Source organism: Eurosta solidaginis, chromosome X, assembly GCF_040869045.1.
Source record: "Eurosta solidaginis isolate ZX-2024a chromosome X, ASM4086904v1, whole genome shotgun sequence".
NCBI lineage: Eukaryota > Metazoa > Arthropoda > Insecta > Diptera > Tephritidae > Eurosta > Eurosta solidaginis.
The window spans coordinates 177229137-177251211 of record NC_090324.1 but is presented as its reverse complement, the minus strand read 5'-3'; the positions used below and the strand labels follow the sequence as shown (position 1 = coordinate 177251211).

Below are 22075 nucleotides of genomic sequence, written 5' to 3'. Positions count from 1 at the left end.
GCGCATTTTTTGGCATCCGAAAGTACTTTATCGCCAAGGTCGACCTTGCGGAAAGCGCGCTCCCCTTGGCGAGCATCAGTCGGGATTGGGAGGGCACCAAAGCGGTTGTCTGTAAAGGATTTGTATTCGTTCCACTTTCCTTTTTTAAAGTTAATGAAAATACGTTTTTCAGTATTTTTTTTTCACATTGTCGGTATATAAATCCAGTCTCATCCCAAAAATCTATTGCATTGATAAAGTGCTACTTTGTGCCAAGGACGCAAGTTAAAAGTTAAATTCTACGAAGAACAAAAATCAAACGGCTTCCAAGTATTCTACAGAAAGGTTATCGAAAAGGGTTTAATGATGTGCTTTAGGCTTATTCGAACATAGTTCACCGAAGCCCAATGTGATGTTAAGAGAATGGATGAAAACGATCTGATCAAGAAAGTGTTTCCATCAGTATCCGTAATTTATGAAGAGGAAGGGGAGATCTCCAGTAAGTTGGGAGAAGGAGGTTGGGTAAGACTTGATGTCCCAATTGTAGTCAGTTTTTGTGAAGCAGGCAGTTATTAGTGATCAATAATATGTTCTTTAAACCGTTATAAATAACTAATTTAAATATTTTGAATTCCAATTTCAGTGATGAACGATCCTCTGGAGCACGCAACCGGTATTGAAAGGCGTGAAGTTTTAGCCAAAGCTACCGGCAACGATAATCCCTTCGACATAAAAGTGTTCAAACGTGGCGCAGGCACCAAAGAAAACCCCAATCTGATACCATCCGCATTTGATGCACGTATTGTTGGTTGCATATGTGAGTGAAGAATAAATAGCACAAGCGAACAAAAACAATTTTTTTAACATACTAAACAATTATTTTATATTATTTCCAGGCGAAGAAGATCAAACTTATGTGCAATGGATGTGGCTGCAAAAAAGTACATTAAAACGCAGCGAATGCGGTCATTGGTTCACATTGGTTGAGAAAGCTGCTGTCTAAACTTATTACTTTTAAATAAATGCAAATATCTTTTTATTAAGAAAAAAGTAACCCAATAAATTCCCAAAACCAACAAATGAAAACATGGTGAGATATTTAGTAAATACAAAACGAATATAATTGCTTACAAGTAAGCAAAAAATGGAATAGAAAACGTGCATTTGTCGAGAGCTACATTCAGTTTAGTGCGGGGAGGTAACGCTATGCGCATTTTTGGACATAGAGGGGGTTTCGACAAAACGACAACATGGAGAAGCTGAGGGAGCAGATTTCACTCATCCAACTTCCCACAGATGACACGCGGAATATAATTAAGTTTGTTTAGGCCAAATGCCTAACTTTTATCTGATTGACGGCACCCCTCCCTATCGTTTGAATAATATTTCCAGCCACCCACACTAACGCCGCATTTGTGTGCATGCATGCACATGCATGCGTTTCATACACATGCACGTGTGTGTGCAGGTTGTCAGCACCCATGCACGTATATGTGGGGGTCGTTGTGTGTGTGGCTTTTTTCCCCTCCTTAATACCAGAGGACTTTTTCGCGGCTTAGCGGTTGTCCTCAACGGGATAACCGGCCTCTTTTTCGATTGACACAGGATCACCATCGTCAAGTTATACACAAAGGTAATATTGTATCCTCTTTTACATTTCCGCACACTCAAATTAAATATTATTTTATAACGAGGAATTCCTCTTTGTGTACTTATTTATTTCTTTTGAGCGAACCATCCACTCCAAGATCGACCCTTGTGCGCCTACCCACTGCCGGTTTACGACGCACTCAGGCCGAACATTGGTCCTTACTCACCGAAAAAAGGAACTAAAAGCCTAAAATTACAGTCCACTGCACCAGAGAATCTACCTGCACAGCTCAATTTATCCAACTCATAAACTTTTGCCGAAGGATTTTGCCTATTACAAAATTTTGCACGAATTGCCACAAACATAAAAATCATCAAAAGTTTTATTTGCCACAGCATATCCCAGCAGAACCAAAGCTGGAAGTTTATACTATACACGACATTAGCAGCCACCGGAGCCACAGCCATCACATCAATACCTCCAGCAAAAATAAGAAGTAAGTGTTATATTTCTTGCCACTTTTTTTTTTTCGTTTAAGTGATTATTAGTGACAAATAAAGATAAATACCCGTGTCGTGCGCGAAAAATTTAATCGAAAAGGAGTGTAAAAAAGTGAAGTTATTTAGTGAGCACCTTTTTTTTCTTTCCAATTTCAAAAATTCAATCACTTGGTTTGTTAATTTTTAGTTCGATCCTTGTGATTATCTGGTTTATCCCCCCACCAGTGGTAAGGTTTTCCAGACTCAACACAAGGAAGAGGTTAACCTAACCTCACTTTCCGCACGATACCGAATAAGTCTTTGTTGTTGTTGTTTGCACATCACAAACACATTAATTTCAATTTAATTAATCAGGCGCTCACTTCCTGTAAAACATTTATTTCTTTCTTCACTTTCTTCCGGGTATTTTCGATTTTCATTAGCAATACCGCACACACTTTTCATTTGTTCACAATACACCCATTTAACTGTGGAGGTGGCGAGTGGTCCCCTTTTTTGTTTTGCTACTGATACGGAAAAGTCCAAAAATAAACCCTTCTTGTTGTCGCTGTTGGGACAAAAGTCCAAAAATAAACCCTTCTTGTTTTCGCTGTTGGGACAAAAGTCTGTAAAATAAACCTCTGGTGTTGCCGCTACCGAGACAAAAAGTCTGCAATATAAAAATAAATAATAAAGCGTCGAGTTTCAATAGTGCTTATTTACTGGGCAGGTATTTTTTACTCTAAAGCGTTCTATTTCTCTATTCGGCAATTTTCTCGTTAATAAACGTAAATAAAACAATGGAAACCTACATCCGTTTAGCAGAATCAATCGCAGAGTTTGATAAAGATTACAGCCTTATTCCGGAGAGCGACCATAGTAAACACACCCTTGCAATACAGCAGGAAGAGTTGCGGCTCTTTTGGAAGAAGGTAAAGTCTGCGTTTGATTCGCTATTGGGATCTGATGAGGTGTCAGCGGATGACGTTATGGCGATCAGAAAGAAGCAAAAGGCAGCATACGCAATCTACGTGCGATGTTCAGCGTCTATATCTGCTGAGGCAGAAAAATACAAGAAGGATGAAAAGAACGACAACCCTGAGCAAGAACCTCATGCGCATAAAATTCGCCTCCCTGCTTGCGACACGGAAGTTTTTAAAGGGGATTACCTGTCTTGGCCAAATTTTCGCGACCTGTTCACGGCAATATATATAAACAATTCCAGCTTGAAAGGGGTGGAAAAGTTATTCCATCTCAACAACAAAACGCAGGGCGAAGCAAAAGATATCGTTAAAAAATGCCCTCTCACAAATGAAGGTTTCGAGATGGCCTGGAAAAACTTGTGTGAAAGATACGAAAACAAACGTATCTTAGTTAACACACAACTACAAATTTTATTTAACTTAAAAAAGGTAGAAAGTGAGTGTGGCAGTTCAATAAAAAAGCTGCAAAATGATATAAATAATTGTATTTCGTCCCTCAAATGCCACAAAATTGACACTTCCAACTGGGATGCAATCCTGACCTATCTATGCTCAACCAAGTTACCAGAGAGCACGCTGGCTCTTTGGGAGCAAAGTATAGACCATAAAATGGACATATCCAAGTGGGAGGATATGGACAAATTCCTGTCTAATCGGTTTCTGACACTTGAAACAGTGTCTGGTTTTACAGGGCATGCCACTTCGAAAGTGCAAAAACTAAACGCGTCGCGACAATCAACAGAACCCCCTACGAGAAGACTTGGTGCCTTTCAAACAAAGGTATCCAGACCGACGTCAAAGGCAATGTGTAAAATGTGCAAGTCCGCAGAGCACAGATTACGAAACTGTTCACGCTTTTGCGAGTTAACCCCTCCAGAAAGGATTAAATTCATAAAATCTACAAATGGTTGTCTGAATTGTCTATCCCCAGGACACACAGTGACCAGATGCACCAGTTCTACAACTGCAATACGTGCCACTCTCGTCACCATACGCTCCTGCATGCGGATACCCTACAGAAAAACACCACCTGTAACCCGCCCCAACACTCCTACGATAATAGGCCCTCTACTTCTAGACAGGCATTAGCGAGACAGGAATCAGAAAAACCAGGTTCAAACGGGAACAAAAATGTGACATCCTGTCATACGAATTCCCGCACAGGTGTGCTATTAGGAACTGCTCGCGTACACATTCACCATAATGGTACCGACTTCTCCGCGCGGGCATTAATTGATTCAGGGTCTGAATGTTCCTTTATAACTGAAAGACTGAAACGCAGAATCAATTTGCCAGCGAGGAAAATGCATGCCCAAGTTTCAGGCATCACAAATGCGGTGTCAGCTCAGGTGAAAGAGGCATCCAAAATTGAATTACGTTCACCAGTGGATGCCTGCTTCAGCCTGACTACACCCGTTCTAGTCCTAGCCAAACTCACTGGGAATCTTCCATCCTGCCATATCAACGCCATGACTATGCAGGCATTCCCAGACTTGGTGTTGGCAGACAAGATGTTCTACATCAACGAAGACGTAGACCTCATACTTGGAGGAGACATATATCCTCAAATTATACAGAGCGGTCTGAAAAAGAATGTACTAAATACACTTTTGGCCAAGAGACAGTGTTCGGTTGGATACTAACCGGTCGCATCGAAGCACCGAGTCCAACGAAGAGCATCATGTCATTTTATAACGAGGTTGCATTGGACAACCAATTAAGAGCTTTCTGGGAGATAGAAAATGTTCCCAAAAATAAAATGCTTAATGAAGAAGAAAGGTATTGTGAACAACTATTTAAGGAAACGACAAAACGTGATGAAAATGGGAGGTATATAGTTTCGCTACCATTCAGGCAGGATTACCCTGAGAATATTAAATTAGGACCGTCCCTAAAGCGCGCATGTTCACAATTCTTCAGAAATGAGGGTCGATTACTGAAAAACCAAGATTTAGGAAAAGAGTATGTTCGGGTGTTGTCAGAATACGAAACAATTGGACATATGAGAAAAATTAAGAATAATATACCATCCGACGATTCGGATAATTATTTCCTGCCCCACCACGCCGTTGTAAAGGCGGAAAGTACCACTACCAAGGTGCGCGTCGTCTTCAACGCGTCAAGTCCGACGGCAAATGGCATTAGTTTAAACGACATACTCCACCCAGGTCCAGTACTCCAAGCAGACTTGCCTATTTTAATTCTACGTTGGAGACTGTACCGCTTTGTCTTTAATAGCGACATAGAAAAGATGTATAGGCAGATTTGGGTGACCGATAATCACGCCAAATTTCAAAGAATTGTCCATCGAACATCCCCCAAGGAACCCATCAGTCTTTACGAACTAAAGACTGTCACCTTTGGTGTAAACTGCGCCCCCTACCTCGCGATACGGTCACTTCTACAATTGGCTGATGATGTAGAAAATACCCACCCAATAGCATCGGGTATATTACGCGAAAGTATGTATGTCGACGACGTTTTATCTGGAGGACATACAATAGCGTCAACCATCAGAGCAGGAAACGAGATTCGCGAAGCATTACACTCAGCTGGCTTTCCATTGCGCAAGTGGACATCAAATTGTGAGGAAATCCCTCAGGACATCCCCATAACGGATTTGCTCAGCGAGGACTTCCTAGCGTTTGAAGAGGCTAGCTCGGTGAAGGCACTCGGAATACGATGGAACGCGCACTCAGACATGTTTTACTTTACAGCAGGAGGTTTGGGGAATGGCGAGAACACCACCAAACGCGCAATCCTATCCGCTATAGCCAAACTTTTCGACCCTTTAGGCTGGCTTGCACCAATGGTCATAGTGGCAAAAATACTAATGCAGAATATCTGGTTAGGGGGCACCGGGTGGGACGAACCTGTCTCCCCAACTACCTTAGAACGGTGGGAAAATTTCACCCAACACTATAACGAAATAGATAACATTAGGATACCGCGATGGGTAAATTTTACGCCCGAGGACGACATCGAAATACATGGTTTTTGCGATGCATCGGAAAAGGCATATGCAGCAGCAATCTACATGCGCGTAAAAAGGGACGACAAAATTTTCACAGATCTCTTGCTAGCCAAAACCCGAGTAGCCCCAGTGAAAACCATCTCACTACCACGTTTAGAACTTTGCGGCGCCGTGCTGCTCGCAGAAATCATGGAATCAATATTCCGAAACATTCATTTGGGGCCAGCAAAAGTTCACCTCTGGACGGATTCAACCATCGTACTCGCATGGATAAGAAAGCCGCCCTGTTCCTGGTCAACCTTCGTCGCACACCGAATCACTAAGATCATCGATATGGTCGGTAGCAAGGACTGGCTTCACGTGGACTCGGAATCTAATCCAGCGGATCTAGGAAGCAGAGGACTACTTGCATCAGAGTTGGTCAACAATTCGTTGTGGTGGCAGGGACCTTCTTGGCTGCAAGAAGACAATTCCTACTGGCCTGCACAAGAGCCCGACTATAAAACGTCCGTTGAGGAGAAGAGGGCACAAACATATGCCACGACAAGGGTAGATCATGTAGATATTCTCGACCGGTTTTCAAATTTACCCAGGGCTTTGAAGGTTCTGTTATATGTTAGGAGATTCTATAAAAGAACACATCCTAAAACTAAAGCAGTGTTCCAAGAAAAGTCGTGCATAATCTCAGCCGATGAGATTAAAGCAACAACTCAAGCATTAATACGAGTCTGCCAGAAACAATTTTACGGTACAGAATATTTAAAATTAAAAAATAGGGAACCTATTGATCGGAAGAGTGAAATCCTGTCACTCAACCCATATATCGACAAAGATGATATTATTAGAACAGGGGGGCGTCTAGGGGCCTCAAAAGACATGTCATACAACGAGCGTCATCCGATCATCTTGCCTTACAATTGTAGGCTGTCTCGCCTTACAGTTGTGATGGCTCATCATGACTCCCTTCATGGCGAGAACCAGCTCATGCTCCGTCTCATCCGAACCCAATACTGGATACCGAATGTCAAGACCATGATCAGAGCCGTCATTCACAATTGCAAAACCTGCATTATTCATCGAAAGCAGGCACAGTCCCAACTTATGGGTACCCTTCCCTGCGAACGGACTACTTTTACCCGCGCGTTCACCAATACCGGGGTAGACTTTGCGGGGCCTTTCGACATCAAAAGCTACCGCGGTAGGGGATGTCGACTGTCAAAAGGCTACGTATGCCTTTTCGTCTGTTTCTCCACGAAGGCCATCCATTTAGAAGCCACTAGTGACCTTAGCACCTCATGCTTCCTCGCGGCCTTTTCGCGTTTTATCGCGAGAAGAGGATGTCCGAAGAACATCTACTCCGACAACGGTACGAACTTTGTCGGAGCTTCCAGATCTCTACGATCGGAATTCAAAGCCTTCCTGGCAGAAAGCCGAGATAAAACAGTCTCCAAGTATAGCCATCAAGCGTTAACTTGGCATTTTATTCCCGCCGGCGCTCCACATATGGGCGGCTTGTGGGAGGCGGGAGTGAAGAGCTTCAAAAGCCACTTCAAAAAGATCGCGTCTCCCCATAAGTACACCATAGAGGAGTTCCAAACCCTTTTGTGCCGGATTGAGGCGTGCCTCAACTCGCGCCCACTCAGTCCAGGGTCGAATGACCCAATGGATCTGGAACCACTAACCCCCGGACATTTCCTAACGGGCAGCCACCTCCTGGCTCCTCCAGAACCAGATGCCAGTGAGAGCTCTGCCTCGATGATCAATCGATGGCAGAAACTCAAAGCCCTCCACCACACTTTCTGCAAACGATGGAAGGTGGAATATCTATCCGAACTTCAAAAACGAGTGAAGTGGAAGCATCCCAAAGAAAATATAAAAGTGGGAGATCTCGCTGTTCTCAAAGAGGACAACTTATCTCCCAACGAATGGAGGTTAGGTCGAGTCGTCAACGTACACCCCGGCGAAGACAACCGGGTTCGTGTAGTCGACCTCATAACCGAGAAGGGTCAAGTCAGACGACCTTTGGTCAAACTGATCCTTCTTCCAACGGAGGAGATGGACTGCGAGAAGACCAATAGCTCCTCATAACCATCCCTCCGTTCATCGCCCTCCTTTTCAAAGCGAACTTTTTACCGCGAATCCACAACCCCCCCTTTTTCTTCACAGAAAGACGGAAGAGTTCCGTCGAGAAAAAGGGATGTCCAAAACCCCAGCGCTCGTTCACCGAAACGAGGCCAACCAACCCTAATGCAGATCCCCATCTACCACAAAATTCTATGTTTTTTCGAAAATATCCCACAAATTCACTCGCTCACCCCGAGCGAGGACACCAGAAATCTTCCCACTCACGCGTTCTCCCATAACGAGGATACACGAAAAGCCCTCACGCAGATCCCACATCTGCCACAAAACTTTTTTTTCATTTTCAAAAAGACCATCCCAAAATTCACTCGCTCACCCCGAGCGAGGGCACCTAACCCTAACGCAGACCCACGGTCTGCCACAGATCGCACATTCCATCGGCCCTAGGCACATTCCAAAAATTCGAAAAGAAATTAAATAACGAAAAACATTTATGGAAAAAATGAAGTGAGTTTTAGGTCCGCGTTTCTAAAAATAGAGTTTAGGTAGAATCTGAGCTGTTTAAACGAAAACCACCAATATTTTGTTAATGAGAAAATATTCAATCAATAACCCTTTTGCTTTAGGAGTCCTTCTAATGAAACCTATAATGGCCTCTTATCCCGTCAATTTAACATGTGATAAAATACGAAACTTTCGCATGAGCTGTCTACATTTTTAAGAATATGTGATGAACTTTGCATAATCTATTGATTCTTTAAAGGATTATTAAGTTAATAAACTGTTTTAATTATATCCATACCATGATCTATACGTAACAACAGGTACGTTGTTTTGCTGGAAATTTTGACTAATTTAGACAGGTATGCGTATATCTCTGCTAATATGATTTATATGTATGTTGACAGATTCTTAAAAAGGAAAAGTTTTTCGATGAAGACGCAGTGAAAAAGTCACGCGAGGCAAACATCAGTAAACTAAATAATTTGTGCATATATACATACCTATATACATGTACATGCATGCATATATACTATGTATACAAAATGGTATGGCCAGAACATTCGCTAGGTAACGTACCATAAACCGTAAATATGCTGCGATTGCGCTGCAACGTCGTTAAAAGCATCCAAATAAAATAATAAATCCCAATCGAATTTACATTAAAAGAAAGTAATTATAATAACAAAAAGGAATCGAAAACAAATAAATTTAAACGACGGTCAATCCGAATACAGCCACGATTACAAAAACAAAAACGAGGAACATAATTCGGCGGAAATCTGCACCGCCACGGGCAAGTCCCCTCGCTCGTATGAGTGTTGCGGTGAAAAATGTCAACATTCTTAAATAACTTTTTCCCAGCAGATCCAGCTGCAATGGATCCTATTTTTTATCCGCCATCGATCGGTATTCCTTCCGAAAGTAAACTTGCAACATACATGAAACGGGGAAATGTTCCAGCACCAACCTACGGTCCTAACTCGGGGTTCCCACTACTTAACATGGATTCGCCTTTATCGGTAAAGAAATCTCAGGTTACTCCGCAATCACCCGAATTCATTCCAACGGGCATAAATTCGTCACCTAATTTCTATGCACCCTATCTATCATGCACCAATGCTTAGTCATGGTCTTGGCAATACTGGTGTCAACGTAGGTGGTGGAGGTATCGATCCGTCAGGCACAAAGTCGGGGAATGGTAATCCCTCATCTCTTTTGGGATTACAGAAGGCAACTGCTGCCGCTGTAGCGCAACAAAAGCAACTACAGCATCAACAACAAACACAATCAGCAGCACACGCTTTAGTGAATGGTGTAATAACGGCAACCCAGCATACGTCAGCATGACAACACCAATGAAAGTGCGTGGTACAATGCTACGAAACGAATCGCCGAGTAACATAACGGGCGGTGCTGGCGATGGGAAGTCTCCACCACGTATTACACCTCACGCCTCTCCTATCCCAACAACGCTGCCGGCGAGTGTACATCAGGAGAATGTAGGTGGCACAATTTACTTTTACCCAACTGCCAACCATACAAATGCCCCCAATACAAATGTTGTGGTTAGTAATGGTGTTGTTGATCCAGTTAGCGCATATCATGCCGCCCCATCGGTGGTAGCACCAATTCCATCTGCTCAACCGCCAATGCTATACCGGGCATAATGTGTATCCAGGGCCAGCTTCCAATCTAATAGCATTACAATCGAAAACACATTTGGAATCTGCTTTCTTCCTGTCCGATGAGATACGTTCTGAAATTCTTACCCGCAATGAGATCTCAAATTTAATGCTCGATCCAACAGAAGCGAATTTATCATGATGACAAGGGCGATGGTGGTGGCGGGGATGAAAATGTTGAGCGTGATGACACACTTTTGCAAGGACAGGTACACAAGTATGGTGATAAAAGAAAACTGTCGCACTCAACGAGTTTAATACTCGATGCACAGTCAACGCAACAGCAACGCAATCGTCTCGACGCAAACAATCGGCATTATCAACGTAAAAGTAGTTCAAATAATAATAGCTCAAAATCTATAACAACACCGTTAGCGTCAATGACTGATAATAATATAGTAGAAAGTAATTTTGTTAATGAAGAAGATCACGAAGACTGTTGTCCACAAATTAAATTCAATGAAACGCTTTTCCTTTTGGATGGTGTACGTTCAATAGATTTTGTGCTTGCCTATAAAGTAGATCCGTTGCCAAATCAGGAAGCACTGAATAAAAATAAACGTTTAAATCTAACTGAGGTGGTTAGCGTTAAATCATATAACTACAAGAATCTTTTGTTGGGTTATGGCGTGATTATCGGACATCGGTGGTGTTTTTCTGTAGGGTATCCGCATGCAGGAGCGTATGGTGACGAGAGTGGCACGTATTGCAGTTGTAGGAACTGATGCATCTGGTCACTGTGTGTCCTGGGGATAGACAATTCAGACAACCATTTGTAGATTTTATGAATTTAATCCTTTCTGGAGGGGTTAACTCGCAAAAGCGTGAACAGTTTCGTAATCTGTGCTCTGCGGACTTGCACATTTTACACATTGCCTTTGACGTCGGTCTGGATACCTTTGTTTGAAAGGCACCAAGTCTTTTCGTAGGGGGTTCTGTTGATTGTCGCGACGCGTTTAGTTTTTGCACTTTCGAAGTGGCTTGTCGCGACGCGTTTAGTTTTTGCACTTTCGAAGTGGCGTGAAATCTCAGATTACTCCGCAATCACCCGAATTCATTCCAACGGGCATAAATTCGTCACCTAATTTCTATGCACCCTATCTATCATGCACCAATGCTTAGTCATGGTCTTGGCAATACTGGTGTCAACGTAGGTGGTGGAGGTATCGATCCGTCAGGCACAAAGTCGGGGAATGGTAATCCCTCATCTCTTTTGGGATTACAGAAGGCAACTGCTGCCGCTGTAGTGCAACAAAAGCAACTACAGCATCAACAACAAACACAATCAGCAGCACACGCTTTAGTGAATGGTGTAATAACGGCAACCCAGCATACGTCAACATGACAACACCAATGAAAGTGCGTGGTACAATGCTACGAAACGAATCGCCGAGTAACATAACGGGCGGTGCTGGCGATGGGAAGTCTCCACCACGTATTACACCTCACGCCTCTCCTATCCCAACAACGCTGCCGGCGAGTGTACATCAGGAGAATGTAGGTGGCACAATTTACTTTTACCCAACTGCCAACCATACAAATGCCCCCAATACAAATGTTGTGGTTAGTAATGGTGTTGTTGATCCAGTTAGCGCATATCATGCCGCCCCATCGGTGGTAGCACCAATTCCATCTGCTCAACCGCCAATGCTATACCGGGCATCATGTGTATCCAGGGCCAGCTTCCAATCTAATAGCATTACAACCGAAAACCCATTTGGAATCTGCTTTCTTCCTGTCCGATGAGATACGTTCTGAAATTCTTACCCGCAATGAGATCTCAAATTTAATGCTCGACCCAACAGAAGCGAATTTATCATGATGACAAGGGCGATGGTGGTGGCGGGGATGAAAATGTTGAGCGTGATGACACACTTTTGCAAGGACAGGTACACAAGTATGGTGATAAAAGAAAACTGTCACACTCAACGAGTTTAATACTCGATGCACAGTCAACGCAACAGCAACGCAATCGTCTCGACGCAAACAATCGGCATTATCAACGTAAAAGTAGTTCAAATAATAATAGCTCAAAATTTATAACAACACCGTTAGCGTCAATGACTGATAATAATACAGTAGAAAGTAATTTTGTTAATGAAGAAGATCACGAAGACTGTTGTCCACAAATTAAATTCAATGAAACGCTTTTCCTTTTGGATGGTGTACGTTCAATAGATTTTGTGCTTGCCTATAAAGTAGATCCGTTGCCAAATCAGGAAGCACTGAATAAAAATAAACGTTTAAATCTAACTGAGGTGGTTAGCGTTAAATCATATAACTACAAGAATCTTTTGTTGGGTTATGGTCCAAAAAAAAAAAAAAGAAGTTACATGCAGTATTTATTGGTGTGCACAATCGAATGGTTTTCGTTTAATTTATGTGGGTGGCATTTTAGCAGTTAATGCTCATTCAATGATGCGTGATCAATTGGCTTCACATTTAAATCGTCAAAATAATTTCACACAAGTTTTACAAATACTTCATGAAACGTATAATCCGCTGAGCTCAATTGCAAAGTTGCCCATCATACCGCTATTGGGTATACCGCGTCCACAAGTACCCATCTTGTCGTTCTGTATTCTTCCACAATCACCCTGTTTGATACGTTTGGCATATCAAGCTATTCATTGCCTGGAGATACGCATGCGCAGCGGACGTTTAATATAAATTAGAGATGGTGCATATTCGCGTTTTCATAGTAATCTAATTGATGAATTCACGCCCATACAAGGCTTGAAAGGCTTCCTTTTGAAACATGTCGATGAAAATGCCGTCTATCGTGAACGATCTCAAAGTGAAGATGATAATCCACCATCGACAATGGGTATGGAGGATAATTACAGTGGTCCTGGTAGTGTTTCGGGCGCAGGAACTGGCGGTTCTTCGCCATTTACAAGCGGTGGTAGTATGCGTGGGCCACAATCACCGCGCGATAGCGGCTTACGTTTCCCGGCACCGCATACACCACCCCCTAGCTCAAATCCACATACACCTGCAAGTCCTCATCCATCAGCTGGTGGCGGAGGTGGTGGTAGTGGTGGTCCAGGTAGCAATCAAAGCCATCCAAATTTCAGCTTAACTTCACCACCAGCACATCATATGCCGCATCCTTCACCCGGTGGTCTAATGCCATCATCACCACTCAATCCACAACCAAGTCCACATATGATACATAGCCCGGGACCCAATACACTTTATATGCAAGGTCACCAGGATTCACCATTTACCGCAATGTCACCAGCCAATACAAATTGACCGAATTCCCCAAGTATGCCGCGTCCATCACCGCGTCCTGGACAAAGTCGAATGCACAAACCAAGTGGAAGCACGTGTGGCAACGTAAGTACATCATCGGCAATGTCACGTGTGCCCTCCAATCGTTCTTGGGCAGGTGCAACACCGACGCTGCTAACGCACGAAGCACTCGAAGCACTTTGTCGTTCAAGTCCTCATCCCAATAAAGATATTACTGGATCTGAAATTAGTCCATTGGAACGTTTTTTGGGCTGTGTATTTATGCGTCGTATGCTACAACGTCATATACAAGGTGATGAATCGATAACGACACTCAACTCTAATGAACCGGGTATGGTGTTGTTCAAGGTGGAGGGTTTACAATTTCAGGTCATGGTAAATCAATTGCATATGGAATCGTTACATTTGAAAGCACAACACTTACCAACACCGCCTACCCCAGATGGCAAGCAACCATTCCAATTGAGTGCCGATGATTTGTTAGGTTTGGAACAATTCTTTGATTTGCGTGTTGTATCGCCACCTTGTCGTCCAAATGCAATGACAGCTTTTTGTCGTGCGCTGAGATGCCCTGGTCAGGTGCTTAAAGATTTTGTACAAATTACGTAGAACCTTTTATTTTCGTTCAAATTATTCAAAAAAATTTCTCTACTCAAACTTTATTTCCTGCTTAAGTTCTTCAGAAATTTTTCAGTATCGCCTCCTAATGTTAGTTGGGTGGGCTCGGCCATTCAATATTTTAAAATTATCGCAGCATACGTTTACAGTGCGAAGATACTGAAATCTTGGTAGATTTTGGGCCTCGGTGGTAGTAGTAGTAGAAAATGAAAATGGGCCAGAAAAGTTAGTAAACCTACCAATGCGGTAAAGTCCGTGCACTGACTGTCCATATACTTCTCCAACGTATGTACACATATATGCCGAGTTTTAAATGCACATTATATTAGGGATGCATAAAAGATGCAAACGGGTACCCAAAAACCCGTTTCCGGAAAAAATCGGTACCGGAGCCAAAGACCCTTCGGGAACCGTGGCATTTGCTAAAGGCCATCAATAAAACAGGACTACAAGCGTACTTGGGGAAAAGTTGAAGAAATAAGTGAAGGGCAATACAAACAAATAAAAAAATTATACAGTTTATAAATCTCTCCCCTCTTCCAAAACGAAGATTTTTTTTTTATTTTTTCCTTTATATAGTATAACATTTCGCTTTCCAAACATTTTTTTTGTGGCGGGCAGGAAAATCGTTGGGTTTTAGCACCAACAACACAAATAACAGCGACTCAAAAGAACCCACGCTATACACTTTCTACCCGGTTCGGTACCAGAATGTGCGAACCGAAAATCGTAAATGCTAATTTTTCTGCAGCATTAGTGTGCCCGTGGCTAACTAAAACGCTACCGGGTGACACAAAATAAACAAAATAAGGCACTAAAGACCCAGGCACATAACGTGCGGGGAAAGAGGCCATGCACATAATGCGCGCCATATCTGAATATTTTTTTTTATGCGCCGACAGATGTTTCCCCTTATGCGCGCGCTAATAAAATTTCCCAAATCCCAATAATACAATTAGGTACCACTCGCCCCCGCATTTTCGAGAACGACTCGACCCAGTCAAACATATTGTATTTCTTTCAGGAAAATGGGTCGCTTTGCCGCTATGCAACGAAACGCTGCCAAGAGCGTCATGCGTTATACGTCGGAATGCCGCGCTTGTTTTAAGCAACATCCCATACGCCTGTGCCCCATCTTTCGGGCCAAAAAACCCGAGGAGCGTCTTTACTTAGCGATCCGCGGGAGCTGCTGTGGAAATTTCTTGGCTCTAGACCACCGCTCTAACGCGTGCCCAAGCCAAGGCCGATGTAAAAAATGCGGCGAAAAACATCACACGATGCTTCACATCTCCTCGATTGATGAAGACGAACAGCTACTCCACGAAGCCCGCTCCAAGCCATGGAGTGTACAAGTTGAGGAGGAGCTGGAATCACCCCGTGAGCGGATTGACGACTCCATATCGTTATATGCGTCAGATGCTGGAACGGAGACTGGGCCTCTTCGTCCAGCTCGAATCCACCTAACCGGAGCGGAGACTCGGTCTCTTCGTCCGAACACAACACCAGCAGCCAAATCGTTTCGACCGCTTTTGCAGCATGAAAGGAAGCGGCTCCAGCACAACACATCGACAGTCCAGCGCCATATTCGTGACGGCCGAGCGGAGACTCGGTCTCTTCGCCGGCAAACCAAGGAACCTCAACGAAGACAACAACCGCGCGACCGCAGAGCGGAGACAAGGCCTCTTCGCCTGCAAAAACGACACCACACCCATCATCAGACACAAGATCACAGCCAACGATACAGCTCGTTGCAGCTCTCCACAGCGTCCGCCTTCCGGGCAGGGCTCCTAGCCCCGCACTCCGCTGCCACCGCCACCATGATGCCGACGGTAGCGATCACCCCCACCGCGGTCGTGAAAATAGAAGCAGGGCGGCGGCTACACCTCGGTCGTGCCTTAATCGATGGATGCTCCCCCACCACCGTGATAGCAGATGAGCTCGCCCAGGAGCTCCAACTCCCTGCCAGCAACATTGGCGGGCAAGCAGGATGCCTACTACGAATCAGAGGAAGACACGGCCAAAACAAAAGAATTGCGACCCATGCTGCGGTCGTATCCAATTTTCGGTACATGACACCCACAACCAGCATCGACAGTGCCATCGCAGCCCCATACGCACATCTTCGTCTGGCGGATCCGCAGTTCTACTCATCCGCCCCGATCCGCCTCGTCCTCGGCACAGATGTATATGCCGAGATAATATTCCCAGGGATTCTGCCCACCACGTTCGGCCCTTTGTTAGCTCAGAGTACCATCTTCGGTTGGGTACTCTCGGGCACAACGAAGGCCTAACATCAAAATGTTCGGTAACGACCGAAATACATGAATTTTTACACTTTTTATCCTTTTTTATTTTATTGAATTTCTGTTGTACACAGTCGCAAGAGGTGTGCATTTACAACCATTTATCATTACAATAAGTTATCTTTATTGAATTCTGTTCATACAAAATTCTATGCTCATTCATTTCCAATGACTTTGTAATAAACGGCAAGAAATATCAACACATGTATCTTCTTACTTCTTTTCGCAATCCCTAGCTCTAGGCAAACCTGGCTCAGGCCTTGAACCAGAACGGGAAAGTGCCGAATGACCGAGGCATCAGCAACCAAGCCCGCACACTGCGCAAACCATCTTGTGTGTCGCCAAGCCGGCGGACTGGCCGGCGTTATGTTAAGTTAGATATAATTAGCTATAAGTTTTTTATTTTTTTTCTCTTCTTCATGGTCGGTGATCCTTGGCGGACTGTGATGTTGCGTACCGCAAGGGGGGCGGCATGTTTAGGCCAAATGCCTAACTTTTACCTGATTGACGGCGCCCCTCCCTATCGTTTGAATAATATTTCCAGCCACCCACACTAACGCCGCATTTGTGTGCATGCATGCACATGCATGCGTTTCATACACATGCACGTGTGTGTGCAGGTTGTCAGCACCCATGCACGTATATGTGGGGGTCGTTGTGTGTGTGGCTTTTTTCCCCTCCTTAATACCAGAGGACTTTTTCGCGGCTTAGCGGTTGTCCTCAACGGGATAACCGGCCTCTTTTTCGATTGACCGCCAAGCAGTTCACATCGCCCAGGATCACCATCGTCAAGTTATACACAAAGGTAATATTGTATCCTCTTTTACATTTCCGCACACTCAAATTAAATATTATTTTATAACGAGGAATTCCTCTTTGTGTACTTATTTATTTCTTTTGAGCGAACCATCCACTCCAAGATCGACCCTTGTGCGCCTACCCACTGCCGGTTTACGACGCACTCAGGCCGAACAAAGTTTGAGAAGCGCTTCAAAATAGAGCTGGGAACAAGTGTAGGTGGGACACTTCCAGGATTGAAGCGCTTCACCAGGAACAAACTATAATATGGTACACCGATGGCTCGAAGACACCGGAGGGCATGGGATCAGGGATCTTTCGCCCCGAACCAATATATCCCTACCAGTTGTCGCCATAAGCCAGTGTGCAGCATGGGTACCTGGACACAGAGGAGTAGATTGTAACGAGCGAGCGGACGACCTTGCCAGGTTGGCAGCGGCCGGAAAGCCAATAGGACCCGAGCCCATCATGCCAATAGAGTCACATACAATAAGGGAAGAGTTTAGACAAAAAGAGGTGTGCCTAAGAGAACAACACTAGCGCGAAAGTCCAGGACTTCGGCAGGCAAAGGCACTAATAGGAGGGTACAACTCCCAAAAAGTAGCCTTAGGATTTTAACAGGTATACTCACAGGCCACTGCAGGCTAAAGAGCCATATGAATAAATTGGGTACATCGTCTAGTTGTTGTTGTTGTTGTTGTAGCGATAAGGTTGCTCCCCGAAGGCTATGGGGAGTGTTATTGATGTGATGGTCCTTTGCCGGATACAGATCCGGTACGCTCCGGTAACACAGCACCATTAAGGTGCTAGCCCGACCATCTCGGAAACGGTTTACGTGGCCACATTAAACCCACCCGCCAGAGCCTCGTATGTTAGTGAAACAGGATTCGCCGCGGATAGGTGAGGTTGACAATTGGGTTTGGAGAAGCTATATATTGCGCTGGCAACCTGAAGGGTTGGGCTACACAGCCCTCGAATCAGGTATTTTAGTCGCCTCTTACGACAGGCATACCTACCACGGGTATATTCCGACCTCCTAACCCGCTGGGGAGATGTCGTCTAGTAGCCTCTGTCGGTTCTGTGATCGCGAAGATGAGACTGCAGACCACATCCTGAAGGAATGCGATGCAGTCGCGAGACGAAGACTTGGGGTGCTAGCATCATCGAAAGTAGGAAATAGTAACATACACTCTCTGAAGCCGAGAAGCATTCTGGATTTTCACAGAGAACTCGGCTTGGATGAGGTGTTGTTAAGAGAATGAGGGCACAATAGACCAATAGGTCGCAGTGCTTGACCTCACAACATCTATCTATCTATATATCTAAGTGGAATGCGGAGACTGTTATCTTGTCTATGAATGCAACCAGGCTAGAGAGCATCCCATGTCTACACAAGATCATATGGTGGTAATCGAAAACATCAGAGGCGATTTGACCTGGTGTCTTCGGGCCCGAAGCCACAATATGAGTTGAACGAATTACAAACCCACAATGTAATACTGCGGGCGTGGGTTTTAGGCCACAGAGGGGTGAGTGGATGGTAATAAGCGGGCGAACGTTCTAGCGAGAGAGGGAGCTACTGTACGGCCTATTGGGTCCAAGCGGCAGCTGCCAGTTCGCTAAAAAAAAATAATAAAAATAAGGTGGTATATATTGCTGGTAGACAGATATATAAGAACACTGGCGCACTCTGAACAATCTAAGTTACTGCAGGAGGATGTAGTCTTAATCGCTAGAGGAGCAATCATACGCCTTTCAAAAAATAAAATTAGAATTTTAACAGGTTTCTTAAAAGACATTGCAGACTCAACAGCCACATGCATAAATTGGGCAAATAATCGTGATAGCTGCGGGTTCTGTGATCGATAAGCGGATACGGCTAAACATATCCTCCTGGAAAGCGATGCAATCTCAAGAGGGCTAAGTCTTAAAGTTGGGGCGGGGTCGCCCCTCGTGGAAATAAAAACTAAGCGGAACCGAGGTTTTGTACAGTTATCATTTAAAAACTATTTAATATTCATATTTACACAGTTAATAGCATATCCACAATACATAGTTTAGGGTAATTCATTTAAAAGTAGATTCTGCAGCAGCCGAATCCAGATTGCTTTACAATAGGGTTTCCTTTTTAACAAAAATAAAAGAAACTGCCTTACGAAGAGCTATGCATTGCTACTAGAATTACAATCCTTGATGGGTTTTATGGCATCAGTGCTTATCCAAATGCGAGAACTTCTTGCGCAATTTCTCACGACGTTCTTTCTTCACGCTACGCCAAGGTTTCTCTGTAGGTGACGCACTCACCAAGCTACCATCGCTGGCCAGACGAATACGTGCGTCCTTTCACATAAGCTTTGCTATTGTTTGAAACAAAGAACTGTTTATCAATCTCCTTCGAAGCGGGTTTTGAATTGATCTAGAGATTGGAGAAGGGAGATAATATAACATAATCCAAATTTTACTAAAGGTTTTGCAATGCAAATTTGTGGCGAAGAAATCATATTCATTTTATTCGAATTTACTTCCTTTACATACCGCTCTAAGACGACGCTGCGAAAGAGCAGTGGATTACGTGCATCCACAATCTGCACAACAACATCTGAACGTTCGACAACACGCCACAACTGACGCCAAAATTCTATATTCTTTTCATAAGGTGTAAGTAAGATGTCGTTGTCTTCTTGCAGCAGCGCTAAAGAGCGACACCATTCTAAGAAGCTTTCATTTTCAGCTCTTTGCAATTCCTCTGCGGTTGTTTGTGCTGTCCATTTAGGACGGCGTGGCACTGTTAGCATATTATTATTTTCCATATGTTTTTGTTGCATTTGCTTCATTTGTGATTTCGAGAGTACACCAACGCCCGTTTTTGGATTGATGAATGTGATATTCAGTTTCTCAGCTTGAAATTCAGTGCCCGCCAGCTCAGCAGTGCGTAAAAAATCATGAAATGAAGATTCCTCAGTAACAGATGCCAAATTTAACCGTCCCCAATCGTAGCCATCTTGGATTTCGGTAGTATGGAGCTGTATCAACCCCAATAAATAAAAATAACCAATAAATTTTAGCTTAAACATTGTTTATCCAAATGTAGTTTTTGTTTACCATACTGTCGTTATCCACTTTACGGCGGAATTGATGCCCGAAGCGATTTTTTATAAATGCTCGTCCCAGATTGCCGGACTTGGTTTTGCTTTTCTTGCTCATGCTGCTTTTTTAATACCATAAATTAACAATAAATACAATAAATTCTAAAATTCACAAATATTCCAGCACGTGCGCAAATTGAGCAAATATTTTTTTTTTCCTAGATGTGCGTAAGCAGCTAACACATGCCGCAATGTAAATACCCGTCGCACAAAAGTTTCCTTCAATATTTTCCTTTTTTTAAATCCAGTTTTAGGTAAAAGTTGGCAGTTTATATAATGCGTTTTGAACTTTATGCACAATTTATTATTTTTATTATAATTTTATCAAAAATTGCCAATACGCAGCTGACAGCCGTAACTGACAATACTTCAATTGTATTGGGTTGCGTGAAACTAAAGAGTAGCAAAAAATACTACTATGTATAAAACAGCTGATAGGGTTGTTGTATGTCAATTTCGTTAAGTTGGTGAAACCGAAAAAAAACTAAGCCACAAATCTGGACTAACTTAAGTCACAACTAAGTTTTAGCCTTAGTCGAGTTGGTGAAATCGGCCCTATGAATTCGAGTAAATAAATATTTAGCAAATACCTACTGTAAATTTTGGGCAGACCTTTTTTTACTTTTTTTTATTTTCCATCAAAGTTCGAAAAAGGTTCTAAAAATAGGCTTTTCGAAAAACAGGTAGATCTGACAACTTTTATAAAAAAAACAAATTTTATATTTTCCTTCAACCTAGAATTAAATATCCTTTCGTTATATTACAAGAAAGCAGCAGCAGGCCGATTTATTTGGAGACAAAACAATTTTTAATACAACAAAAAAAACAAAACACACACATTTTTCTAAGAGGTAAAAATTAATCAATTTTGAGCGGCTCCACCTCCTAAAATATCTGTTTAATAAAAGTTATATATTCTTAATCCCTGGAAAATTCTCTACTAAATACATGTATTAGGTTTATTGAACGCTTTCATGAAATATTTGATTTTTGCCAGACTTTTCGGGCAGAGGCGCTATAGTGCGTCGTGAATGTAGTTAGCCTTAGTTGCAGTAGTAAAGCAACTGAAGCAACACTTTTAACTCACTCAGCAAAGATAAGCAAAGGCACATGTGATACAGTTCTCGTAAGTACATGCTCGGGAAGCAGCACAGCAAAGAAAATCACTATACTGCCTCAAAATGCATCAACGCGTTTGAAAAGGCAAACAAATATTGCTCGTAAAGCTCAATCTGCGTTAAGAGAAAAGTTGAGAATACAATTGAGGCGATGGAGGAAGAGTTTAATTTCTCTGACTCAATTTAATAGCATAGTTCATACTATTTTATTTTAGAACGCAATTCGCATTAAACCTTTTTTATTCCTTTCTTACTTAGTTTTCCTCTCTATTTGGTAAGTTTGTTATAATAAACTGCAGTATAATTCAGAGGAAAATAAGACGATATTTGAATAACTACAATGAGATTAATATTGATAAAAGAGAAATTACCAAAAATCATCAGTCTTCAAGAAACTCATTTGCAAATTATAATTTATTTATGATTCAAGGTTCAATTCGAGCTCAAGACCAGAACAATAATTTTTTTCTAATGATAATTATTGTTATTTTTAAATTTTTCTAAATTTGAAAAATTGTATTTTGTTTTTGGAATAGTAAGTAGAAAATTTTTCAGGCAAC

The 22075-nt window shown here is 42.9% G+C and overlaps 2 protein-coding genes and 1 pseudogene across 3 annotated transcripts in view; 2 read left to right on the top strand and 1 right to left on the bottom strand.

Moving 5' to 3' along the window:
- Positions 1 to 982, top strand: part of LOC137234581 (cytochrome c oxidase subunit 5B, mitochondrial-like) — a 676037-nt gene extending 675055 nt beyond the window's left edge. For both annotated transcript variants that reach the window (XM_067758042.1, XM_067758043.1), the window contains 2 exons: positions 623 to 796; positions 876 to 982. In XM_067758042.1, the coding sequence (XP_067614143.1) occupies positions 623 to 796; positions 876 to 982 (281 nt within the window). The remainder of the gene's footprint in view (positions 1 to 622; positions 797 to 875) is intronic.
- A 10633-nt stretch (positions 983 to 11615) lies between these two features.
- Positions 11616 to 14141, top strand: LOC137235278 (mediator of RNA polymerase II transcription subunit 14-like; annotated as a pseudogene).
- A 5240-nt stretch (positions 14142 to 19381) lies between these two features.
- LOC137235467 (large subunit GTPase 1 homolog) lies at positions 19382 to 20455 on the bottom strand. The gene is made up of 3 exons (XM_067758463.1): positions 20354 to 20455; positions 19787 to 20274; positions 19382 to 19667 (listed from the first exon to the last, which is right to left on the bottom strand). Exons 1-3 carry the CDS (start codon positions 20453 to 20455, stop codon positions 19595 to 19597), a joined length of 663 nt encoding a protein of 220 aa, XP_067614564.1. The 3' UTR covers positions 19382 to 19594.
- Between the last annotated feature and the right edge of the window lie 1620 nt (positions 20456 to 22075).

What these genes read in the sequence shown, in the direction of transcription:
- LOC137235467 (XM_067758463.1), bottom strand. Translation starts at nt 20,455, where the DNA reads ATGAGCAAGAAAAGCAAAACCAAGTCCGGCAATCTGGGACGAGCATTT. An exon ending in AAGTGGATAACGACAGTATG is followed by an intron (nt 20,275 to 20,353) that starts GTAAACAAAAAC and finishes GGGTTGATACAG; the next exon opens with CTCCATACTACCGAAATCCA. An exon ending in CGCAGCGTCGTCTTAGAGCG is followed by an intron (nt 19,668 to 19,786) that starts GTATGTAAAGGA and finishes TCCAATCTCTAG; the next exon opens with ATCAATTCAAAACCCGCTTC.